At 40.2% G+C, this 12,172-nt stretch overlaps 1 protein-coding gene across 8 annotated transcripts in view; it reads right to left on the minus strand.

Annotated features, from left to right (window-relative positions):
• Window positions 1-12,172, minus strand: part of LOC125723477 (SH3 and multiple ankyrin repeat domains protein 2-like) — a 205,170-nt gene that overhangs the window by 142,604 nt on the left and 50,394 nt on the right. For all 8 annotated transcript variants that reach the window (XM_049000085.1, XM_049000083.1, XM_049000082.1 and 5 more), the window contains exons 2-5: window positions 9,262-9,489; window positions 6,302-6,505; window positions 5,894-5,965; window positions 953-1,061 (exon numbers count right to left, since the gene is read on the minus strand). In XM_049000085.1, the coding sequence (XP_048856042.1) occupies window positions 953-1,061; window positions 5,894-5,965; window positions 6,302-6,505; window positions 9,262-9,465 (589 nt within the window). In that variant the 5' untranslated portion in view covers window positions 9,466-9,489. The remainder of the gene's footprint in view (window positions 1-952; window positions 1,062-5,893; window positions 5,966-6,301; window positions 6,506-9,261; window positions 9,490-12,172) is intronic.

A 12,172-nucleotide genomic window follows, 5' to 3' on the forward strand; every position in this document is an offset into this window, starting at 1 on the left:
CTCACCAGATGAAAAGGAATGAAAACGATGATCACATAAGCAAACAGTAACACTGAGTACAAGAGGAGGAGGCCAAATTAAAAGGTCTAGCTTGCATGCAGTCATTTTGCTAAATTTCAATTTGATCTGGCAGAAGACAACTCCAGCCAAAAACCACTGATCACTCACAACAGCTCCTGTACTGTACACAGAGCCCTTAGCTATTATAGCCTTATGGATCGAGGAAGTCCTGTTTTTTTGGTAAATAACCACTTAAAGTGAACAGAGAAGAGTATCTGAGGCATTGTCAGTCACACTTTAAATCTTATCTCCTATCCAGAGTGGTCTCTCATATGAAGGGCTGTCTGCCACAATGTTTCCAGGTTCATCGACGTGTAAACACTAAAGGGGCCGATTGATTTTAACATTCACTCAGATCAATAGCATGGATCTCCTCAAAGGTCAGCGTTCTTATACGGCTCAACTCAAGAATACCTAAAAATTCCTGTATCAGAAAAAAAACTAATATTCATCGTTTTGTTAAAAGAAGACCAGAAAGCACAGCCACCATCATCATTAAACAGCTTTAAATATTCAGTGTCACAGGTGACAGTGCAGTTTGGAGGATAGTACAGCACAGTGTTCCAGATTTTGAGATTCAGGTTTTTTGAGGTTCCTATTAATATTTACTAATACCTTATCGATGTATAAATGAGTACCATCCGTGGCACTAAGATGTTATATTGCATGACTGAAAACAGCAGTACATTAAAAATATCACTGCTGTTTATGCACTTTTCATTTAAGGTCAGCGTCATACAAGGACAAGGTGTTTTTAGATGGTGGAACAGAGAGAATTGTTTTGTACATTTTTTTGTACACCTACCCACTGTGCTAGTTGCTGTAAATTAGTTCAGGGGTACAGCTATCCTCGAGTCAGGAAGAAAATAGGATATATTCAGAGGTAGCATACCACCAGTCTCTGGATCATGGTAGTTGGGATCGAGCCCCCGTTCCAGTAGCTTGGTAAGTTTATCTAGCTGGTGATGCTGAATATGATCCATGAACTTCCTCAAGTTGGCCTGGAAAAGAGAGAGAAAGAGGAGAATGTATGTGTGCGAGATCCAGGTCTGGCCGCCATGCCGGTCTACACCACTCCGCCGCTGCTCCAACGATCTGGCAGCGCGCAGCATGTTTCCAGGACAAATGTTCCTTTTCACTTTCCAGGCCAGTTAAAAATAAGTAGGAGAGCAGCTCCCCCGGCGCTGGTGCCCGAGGAGGGTGCCGCATGGAACAATGCGGCCTCGGGTTGCTGCCTCACCTTGCTCCAACTCCAGGGAGATGGGTCACATGACCCAGCGGAGCTACACAGCGATCAGACGCACTGGTCAGACCACACTGACACACGAGGAGCTCCAGAAACGCATGTGCTGACTTAGGTAGGTGTGATCTAGATCCCCAGTCCTCCATTCATCCAAACTCATGGAATTCAGAGAGAATCATATCCTACTTCTGAAGATGACACATTATACTGGTCATATCTATATTATTTTACAGTTGCTGCTTGCCACTGTTCCACCGTGTAGTAGAAGCAGGAAAAATAACCCATGTATGTCATGAAGCAAATAAACACATTGTAAAGCACCGTGTATTTTTTAATCAGGTAACCTAAAGACTAACAGTGACCTTTTACAAGAAGCAGCCTGAAACTAGAAAGGGGGGTTGTCAGAACAACTGGCCCGTTACCCCCCCAATCCAAACTCCTCACACACTCACCAACCAGGACAATTTATAGAAGTACTGAGTGGGTTAACTGGAAATGTTAAAGTTCATAAATGAGTTTTTACCTGAATGCTGAGTCCTTGTTATGATACAGGTCTGAAAGAATACCTACTCATTTTTTGCACATTCAACCTATATGACAATTTTCAGAATCTTTCCCCACCAATTAGGTGGTCACTTATATTCCTTTGTGTATGTTTCAAAGTCCATATCTGAAAATGTCATGTATATTATTTATATGTTTAAATATTTATATCTATTTCTCTTTTGCGCATCAACATTTTCTGTGGCATAACACTAAGAACTGAAACAGATTATTAATGCATTAATGCTATATACAGAGCCCTGGAGGGGGCATTTATTCTTTCTGTGTGCATGACATACATTTAACTCATTTACATTTAATGTACCGAAAAAAACAGCAGAGGGAACAGCTACAATTTGTGCTCACTGGGATGTCAACCCACTAGCTTTGCATTGTTACTGCAACGCTGCTGAGCTACAGGAATGCTGTTGAAGCCGAACTAAATCATGCTTTAGTTTAACATGCCCATGAAATAAACCTGTGAATCTTCGCAAGTCTCACTATACGATTAGATTATGATTCACAGGGTAACGATTTGATTATAAAGCGATGCTTGATGCATCACAATGTATCTCATCCATTATTTATTGTACAAGTAGCCAGTTTTTCTGTCGTTTTAAAATTTCTCTTTATTTACCAGCTGTTCAAAACTCAGAATCAAGACTGGTGTGGCTTTCCTACAGGGCCCCAGTTTGTGTGTGATGGTGTTTTGTGCCTTTTTCCAAAGGCATGTACAAGAAAACGAAAGACTACATTTTCCAAGACTGAGACAGAGTTTGTTGGCAATAAATGCAGCACTGGGTTGCATGATCTCCTTGGCCCTTTCGGAGTTCAGGGCTAACATTCATACAGTCGCTTCCTGTTTGGTTTGCTGATTGGCCGCTACATTTCCTGCAGTTGCTAACTAACTGTAACTCAGGGTGAAGATGAGTAATGTGATTTCTCATATTTGTTGCATTGCCAAAGCGTTTAATCTTGACTCAACATGAATTACATAAAACATACGTTTTATCCAGCTCGTTTTTCCCTTTAACTTCATAAAAACCAAAGTGTGCCCAAATATGTACTTTCAGGATACTGGGTGTGCTTTCAATCTCTGGATATTCTCCTTCCACCATGTTTCCAATCTGAATTGCAAAGCTGGAGCAAAAGTTTAATGCAGCTTCCAGAAAACATTAAGCCTGCTCATGTTAATATAAATCTAGTAATACTACTAGATCCATCACTGAATTTTTATAAGCATATCAAGTCCCACACCAAAATTGCATTTTACCATCTCCATAACACTGCCTGCCTTCGACCATTTTTTACTAGTAATGATGCAGAAACTCTGCTTCATGCTTTTATTATGGTCTGTATTGACTATTGTAATTCCCTGTTCATTGGCCTACCTGCAAATTCTTTACAAAAGCTTCAGTTTGTTCAGAAGTCTGCTGCGAAAGTCCTCATCCATAACCAGCTCTCTGCTCACATCACCCATATTCTCTTACTGTCATATTGATTATCAGTTCTGTCCCATATTAAATTCTAAATTTTATTACTGACCTTCTAAGCTCTACGTGGCGTTATACCCCCTTGCCTCAGTGAACTCTTGACCCCTCACTCTCCCCCTCATTCCAGTCATTTAGCTGTAATCTACAGTAATCCTTGTCCCTTGCACCATGCTTTTCACTATGGGTCATTCAGTGCCATTGTCCCCAAACTCTGGAATTCTCTTCCTCAATCTCTCTGTCACTGTTTTTCATTCTCCATGAAAGTCTTCCTGTTTAATGAACATTGCTGTTCAGTGTAACTAGAGACCTTGGATTTATGAAAGGTGCTATATGAACTCTTAAATTATTAATTGTTATAATATTATTTCAGAATAACTTGATGTAAATTTATTTAATTGTATATTTGAATGTACTTTGTTTATAAGCATTTTTAAAAACAATTACTCTAGTTCTACAGCTGCTGTTTCCTTCCTTTTCTGCCACACAATGCTGCTGCTGCTTAATTTTTGTGGACATTTGTCTGAAAGGTGTAGATCTTCATCCATATAATAGTTTTCTGAAGTAGTTATAAAATCCATCTAATACTTTTTGACCTATCAGATTCACAGTGTCAAATGTCATCTGCTTTTACCTTTCTCTTTGTTGCCACTAAGTGGTGCTGCTTTAATTTTGGGGTAATTTTGGTGATCTGTCTCAAATTATAATCACTTTCAGTTATCACCCGTAAAGTTTGAAAATTATTTGTCAAATAGTTTTTGAGTTATTGTCTTAAGCATAGCATCTGTGGTGTCAGCAGACTGATCCCAAACCATATGTATTCCCCATCTGGGGAATATCATAATTCAGACTTTAATTCTAGCCCAAATCTATGGAGAAGTCATGGATGAATTATTAACTTATTTGTGATGAGACAGGGCACATCACCTACAAGATTCACTAAAAGCATTTTGTCTTACAGTGGGCTGAATTTAAAAAAAAATCAGATCAGATGAGCATTGAAGTGACATTTAAAAGGATGGTCTTTGACAGTTTTACTAAGTAACAGCCTCACTTAACGTGGGACACAAATTACTTCTATTCAATAATAAAGAGGGGAGTTCCGCTCTATCTCATAAGCCCAGCAGACAGCAAAATGACTGGTAAATGTTTGGAATGTGAAGAAAGTCCTCCGCTAATCCCTGAAAAGTCAGCTGTGAGGGTGATGACTTCACTGCAACTCTGTTTGTCTTGTTTCAAAGTGCAAAATGAGCCCTGCTTGACAGCATCACTGCTGATGATCGTGGCACCAAAACGGAAGTAGCAAATACTGTCATGATTTAAATCTATAGTCTAAAAGGCATAAGCACTTCCCAAGGATTGGGATTTTCATTCCTTTTCTTAATTGATCAAATGAAAATTACATTATCTGGACAATATTTGAACATGTTTCGGGTGAAAAATCAGTCACAAATTAACAGGCAACTGAGACACTACAGGACTGTATTCATCAAAAAGAGTGAATTCCCCACTTTTGTCCCATAATAAGTAAATCTTGAGTAAATCTACAGTGCAGAGCTTACATATACATATGGAATGTATAATTAACTTGATAAATAACTGGATTAGATCTGGCAGACAGACTGGAAGAGAAAATTAAATACTGCTAGGTCTGGCCGCAGTAATAAAGCATAATGTTGGGCCTAATAATCCCCCGGACTGTTAACCTGCAACCAGGCCAAAGAGACGTAATGGTGATGGATCCGTGAAGGCAGTGGATAAGACTCAAGGACAAAGGACATCACTTCAGGTGGAATCAGTACATATGGCACAATCGAGGCATGCCAACGCAAGAAATACCCCATTCAGATCAACTGGGTTCTTCAAAAGGTAACCATCTAACAGTACATCTAACCACTGATGGTCCAGAAGGACAGAGGAGACCTGCGCCTTTGCCATTAAAGAGAAGCGCCTGTGAGAGTCCGTATCCTGCTGTGTATCAGTCAGCACAAATAATAGGATTAAGTTCCCAAACATGGCCATTTATCACTTTGCCAAGGAGGGCCGCAAATGAGAACCAAGCCCAACTCCTAAAAAGCCCAGGCTGTCAGGGGGTGGAGCCAAATCTCCAACTTGGGTAAATCCTGTGGCGTAACACTGTCTGCTTTGGGGGTGAAAAACAGCCAAGCCCCGTCTGTCTCACATTAGCAAATCTTCAAGAAATAGCTATTTTCCCATCGGGTGGTACTGTAATGATGCAGCTGGCATTCAGAAACCACTCAGCTCTTAGCGCTGATACAATCAGCCTGCCGCCACGTCTCTTCCTGTCAGGCCTCTTCTGCTTCCCTACATTCAAATGGTCAATAATATTTGAGGCTAGAGCTCCATCTCAATCACAGAGTCATGTAGGACAGCGAGAGGTGACATGGAACATTATGCTAGTGTACAGGAAAGGGTCACATGGCACAATATATAAAACGGAAGGTAGGGTTCATAGCGGACAAACTTTTAACTTTCTGATTGGGCTGATTAACGTACTGTAGTGATGGCAGACATACATGTGTCCTACATCACTCACCTTCGTGTGGAGTTTGGCGATCTGCTTCTCGTCTATATTTGGTTGCTTGTAAACTCTACTCTTGTAGCGAAACTGTAAAATGAATAAAATGTAGCTAATATTAGTGTCATTTAACCGAAATGGTTTACTTTCACGTTGATAGTGGTTCCCAAATACATTTGCAATACAGTTCTGAAGCAATGTGCAATACAATAAACAGGCAGATCCACTCTGCACATACTGTACCGTCTTTACACATAGATAATGTGCATAGTGACAATAAAAAAATGGCACATTTGGACCAAAATTTTGGTTTAAAACTGTAAAACTGATATTTAACATCAGCAGGTAAAAGAGAGATAATTAGCCATGCTCCCTGTAAGTTGCAGAGTAGCTGCATGGAAGTAGGAATTCCACAGGACACATAACCTCTAATGAAGGCACCCCTTTGCTGATTGGCTGGGGGTAATCCCTGAAGAGGCGCTCTTCCTCCAGAAACTTGCCGTCCCGCCCATTGCTTGCAGGCTGAAAGAGGCCGTAGTTCAGCACATCCTTCAGGCTTTGGTTGAGTGTGCACAGGATCCGTTGCTTGGCAACCCACACAGTGGCATCGGGGTTAAACCTCATGCATTTCTGCTCAAAACAAAGAGAAGACTAATCGTCACACTTTTTAGCATAGGAGAATGTGCAAAAAACATAACCAAAGCTCCACAGTCATTGTATCTTACAAAAGGCTTTGTTTACAAATGCATAGGTAGTGGCTTATTTATTTATACCATAAAGTATTTGTTAATAACATAACATCGGGAGACCAGGTTTATTTTCAGTAACCCAATATCATTCTGCTACAAAGTCGGTTACAGGTTGAAACAGACACCAGCATTGTTAGTTGCACCAATTAATAGCAGAGTATGCTAACAATCCTGCTGACAGCACATATAACCATCTGATAAGGCAAACTGCTAGCAGTAAAGCCTAAGAAGATAAGAAAGAACTTTATTGATCTTCCGGGAGATTTGGGGGGTTTTCATTACAAAAATAAATCCAGCACAATCGTCCCCGGAAAAGAAATGAAAAAACACCCAACACACAAAGTATATAGTACAGTGCAGGTAGTACATGAGGCAGAAACATGCAATCTGCAGCTTGTCAGAAAAATGAAAGCATGTTATTTTACGGAGAACATTTGTCAGCTAATTATAGAGTAAAGCAATTGCAATAAATTTGGGAAACTGCTGAATATATCCAACTGCTTACAACAAATTAGCCTCGAACATCTAACACTTTCCTGCATTATTCAGTCATTCAAAGATAATAAAAGTAATAAGTTAATTATGTTCCCTCTACGACAAACATGGCTGCCCAAACTGAAAGCATTTCCTCATGAAGGGGATGAAGGGCACCATGTGTCACAGCCATTAAGCAGCAGGCTAATTCCAATGGGGTGTGCTTCCCTCTGAGGATCTTGGGCATGACAAGCTGCTTCTACACAGAACTAAACTACCTAAACACATCACTTTTAGCAGATAGAGTACAGAAAGCCACACTGGCAGTGTAAAATAAGCCAATTATGCTATTTGGATTTCAGCTTTGCAGGACTGAAGATACAAAGGCAGACACAAAAGGACTGAGTGACTGCATCCTGCACATCCACTACAATACAGGTACTTTCCCAGAAATGAAAAGCACAAAAATGTTATTCAAAAACATGGGGAGAGCATTGATGCATTCTATTCTAGCATCAGTGGCATTTCCACAATGCGGTGGTGATGGGAATCCTCCAAGCTTTCTCATCCTTTTACTTAATAGAAGACGTGTGAAATTTGCACTACAATGATTTCCCTCTCCTGAGAGAAAACAAATTCATACAATTACACCTGCAATCTGGAATTCAAACAGATGGTAAAATAGTCATTTTCCCAGCCCAGGGCCCTCCTTCTGCAGCGTAATCCTTGTTTGAAGTTAAGTCCCACAAGCTGTTGTCAGTTTATTTTTCACCTCAAGCCTCCAACTTCTTCAATTCACCTTTTACTTATTTCTGGACTGATGTCCTAAGTTTAAAACAAGGCTCACCCAGATGAACTCGCACATAAAATGAAAAATCTTATTAAACAGGACGTGCAAATTACAAAGCGATAGGATTCAACTGATCCTTCAAATCTGAATGTAGATTTTCATATGTGGGTGTCAGTATTAATCTGGCCAAGTGTCAATCTTCCCAGACAAAAGCACACACAGTGTCCAGAGCCTGAGGAAGGGGAACGTGTTGGGGAGGGAGGCAGGTGGTGAGTGTAATCTTGCATTTTGCCATGAAACCTCTGCCTGGAGATGACAGACAGGCCGGCTGTGTGGTTCTGGGCGGGCGACAACGAGCCTGTCGGCCTCCTGTCAATCAGGCCCAGTGTCAGGCCGCAATCCAGGGGCATATAATTGAGTGCCGGTAGCAGCAGACGTGTGAATTGTGCTCCGTTCCTGCCAGGCCAGACTATGGGCAGCTGAACAAGGATGCAACAAGGCAGCAACTGAGTACCTCAGAAGCAGAGCACCACCTGCGTCCTCTGGTGCACTGGTTTGGGCATGACGTGGACAGAGGGACGGGTGGGACACAATGCTGTAAAGGTGGCAATGATGTTCCGAAAGGTCCCAGAGCCCTGCTAATGGGCAATATCCTTTTGAAAGCATATGGGTGATAAAGGGTCCCAGCTACCAAGCTGGGTGGGCTACCCTAGTTAATAAATACTGCAGGTTGTACTGCGCTGGCCTTTAAGAGACCATGCTTGCACTGCAGAATGATCAGAAGTCAGAACTTAGGCTCCCAAACCATATCCTATTTGAAAGGAACAAAATAATTCCCAGACTTTGTGCTGTAATGACACGTTTTCTGGCAGAAACATAAACGATATAGAGGCAATCAGTGAAATGGCTTCTTACCCAGAAAACTAAATGTAAGACTCATAATCAATTCCTTTTGTACAACAATTGAAAGGCAAAAAGTAAGAGACCAGTAATTTGACTTAAAGTGACTTCTATCCACTTCTCTTCATAATGTTTGATACCCGAATGATGGGAGATAATTTAGCTCCTCTACTAATACTCAACTAGAAATGTATCTATAATTTCTGGCTTTCTGTTCTTCAGAAGCCTTATCACGTGTCAAACAAAATGAAGAATGCACGTTTTACAATCGTGGCCTTAAAATGCCTTGCAGGTATAACACTAAACAGAGCAGACAGAATGCCACACTCATGGGAACAGTAACTGAAGTAGCCTTTTGTGCATGAGTACTAGACCGCCCAGAGACAAAGGTGCTTCGCTCGAGGCCACAGCCACACATTACGAATGAGCAGGAAGGTGGCAGTGAGGCCCAGTGGGCACATGTGATCACTCACAGTCTGCTGCAGGTCAGGAATGACCACGCGGATGACCAGCGTATTGTTGTGGGTGTCCTCCATCTTGCTGGTTGGCCGCTCTGCTGTGGCCTTTATGGTCTCATAGATGGTTTCCTCTTTGGAGCTATCAGACTCGGATTCCATGGAGTAGTCGGAAAAACTCTGAGCCATCTCATCCTCACTGGATGTTGGGCTCCGGGGCATATTCAGCAGTGCGACCAAATTCAGCTGTAAGAATAAAACACGGGTGACAACAGTGAGAAGAGAAAGAAAAGTTACTTATAACGTTATATAGTAACAAGTCTTAAAAACGCAATTCATGCAAATATGAATTTAAAAGGTAGGGCTATTTTCAGCTGCAAAACGTCCCTTAGCTTCCTGTTTAATGGTAATTCTGCTACCCTTCTAGGTTGCACCCAGACAAAAATAATCACATATACTGCAACACAGCATTAGGAGCAAGAGGGAAATATTGAATGTAATGTGGTTTATACTATGTCCTACTTAATTCCAATTTGAATTCTAATTTAATAATTTAATTTTGCTGAAAGGCGTAACACATTCATAAAGACATATGTCAGAAAGGTGAGGCATGTGCAAGGATATTTTTAATTGCTTAATTTTACTTGAAAAATACTTGAATACTTGAAAAAGTTAAGCATTTGCCATAGCCTTACAGAACAACATCAATCAGCAATGCAATCTGTTCAGAGAATAGCAATGAGTTTTAACATCTGAATTTCAGAAAAAAAGTTTAGTAAAGGAAAAAAACTGCTGAGTCCTTGGAATCATTATACCCATTAGGAGAAAAAGGCACTGAAATACAGTACAGACACATTTTCAGTTGTGTTATAAACAGAGATGCTCACAAGTCCAAGTCAAGTTGCAAGTCTTTGGTCACAAGTCCAAGTCAAGTTGCATGTCTTTGGTCACAAGTCCAAGTCAAGTTGCAAGTCCTTGGTCACAAGTCCAAGTCAAGTTGCAAGTCATTGGTCAGGAGTCCAAGTCAAGTTGCAAGTCTTTGGTCACAAGTCCAAGTCAAGTTGCAAGTCCTTGGTCACAAGTCCAAGTCAAGTTGCAAGTCATTGGTCAGAAGTCCAAGTCAAGTTGCAAGTCTTTGGTCACAAGTCCAAGTCAAGTCTCAAGTCTTCCATGGTTGTAATGACCGTTAAATCATGGGCTGCATGCCATCTGGTCTGATTATAACACTGCTTTAATATATCTAAAGAATTTAAAGCATGCACTCCACTCTTTTATCTGTTAGCACACAGTATCATTTATTAATGGTACAGTATATGATCAGGTACTTTAAATGGGTTATTGCAATGCAATATGAAGAAAACACACACAATGAAAGCTTTCCTTTAAAGTGAATAACTGTGTTTTGCAACATTTTTCTTTTTTCACCTTTTCAAAATATTTGTGAATCTAATCAAGCTAACCTCGCTTAGTTACAAAGAAAGCTAATGTTAGATAGCTGATTCTGTTAACTTTCCTTTCACATTACGAAGTGACTGACTGGTCTATCTGCATTTTGAAGTGCCTGTTGTGGTCGATCATTTACTTCAGGAATCCTTAGTTCCGGTCCTGGAGGCTCAGAACCCAACGCAGTTTGCAGATTTCCCTACTCAAACACATCTTAATCAGCTAAGTACCAGGTTTAGTAGGTGAGTTTGACAGATTTCACTGCATTGTAAGCTTAAGCCTAACTGCTGGGAATGCTTTGTAATACTGCTATCTAAGGAAATGCTATTCTTAAGAACATAACAAATTTACAAACGAGAGGAGGCCATTTGGCCCATAAAGCTAGTTTGGGGAGAACTTAACTAATAGCTCAGAGTTGTTAAAATCTTATCTAGCTCTAATTTATAGGAACCCAGGGTTTTAGCTAACACTACACTAGCAGGAAAACTATTCCATACTCCAACTACAAGCTGTGTAAAGAAGTGCTTCCTCAAATTTATTTAAAAATGTTCTCTAATTTCCACTTCAATATCGTTTACAAGATTTGAACGAAAAAGAATAACCTGGAAATGCAACGTATCTAAACAAAAAGCAGGCAATGCATTACACTGGCATTACACTGGCTTTTGTCTCACTGTTGTTGTTTGTTCAGAGGACAGTCTGGGCTAGAGAAGAGATATAGTTTTGAGAAAAGCTGTTAACTGCAATATTTTTCAACCTATTCAGGCCAAAATGGCTATATATGGCAAAGAAGTATGTTTGGACGAGCAAAAGCCTGAATGAGGGTTTGGATTTCAAGGGAGCGCTAACACTGGAGGAAGGCCTGCTGAACCTGCACCTTAAATAAACGACCTGATTAGAATGAATATCTAGAGGATAGGCCAAAATACCATGGGCGGGGGATGGAACATGCTTAGCTATTGATATAATATTACTATTATTTTATTTGTCTGAAAGCCCCTTTCAGAGCACAAGGGTTCCTTTAACCACATTCAGAATGCATGGCTACTCTTGCTGCTTTTTTGGTGCAATTCACAGAGAAATAACAAGAAAGGTCACATGAAGCCATTTAATCGAGACAAGCCATTAACTCCCATAAGGTGGTAAGCTGATATACATGATAAGGCAATTTTATTCTTGTGCAGGTAAAAGTGTGTAAAGTAAAGCATCATTGCATAATCATTATAACTGAAATTGTCAAAATCTGTCCCTCACTTTAATCACTAAGAGTAATAAGCATAATAATACCGAGGACAAAATAGACTAAACTTTTCAAATTTTCTTTTCCAATCTAGACAATTAATGAGATAAGACACTTCACAAATTCCAATTCACAAATTAAAAGCTCCACATATAATTACAGTAAAACAAACATTATGTGGCAATAAATTCAAAGGGAAAATCACATTTTGCCTAAAGTGGACATTCATGATGCAGTAAAATGATG

The sequence above is a fragment of the Brienomyrus brachyistius genome, unplaced genomic scaffold, assembly GCF_023856365.1.
Source record: "Brienomyrus brachyistius isolate T26 unplaced genomic scaffold, BBRACH_0.4 scaffold49, whole genome shotgun sequence".
NCBI lineage: Eukaryota > Metazoa > Chordata > Actinopteri > Osteoglossiformes > Mormyridae > Brienomyrus > Brienomyrus brachyistius.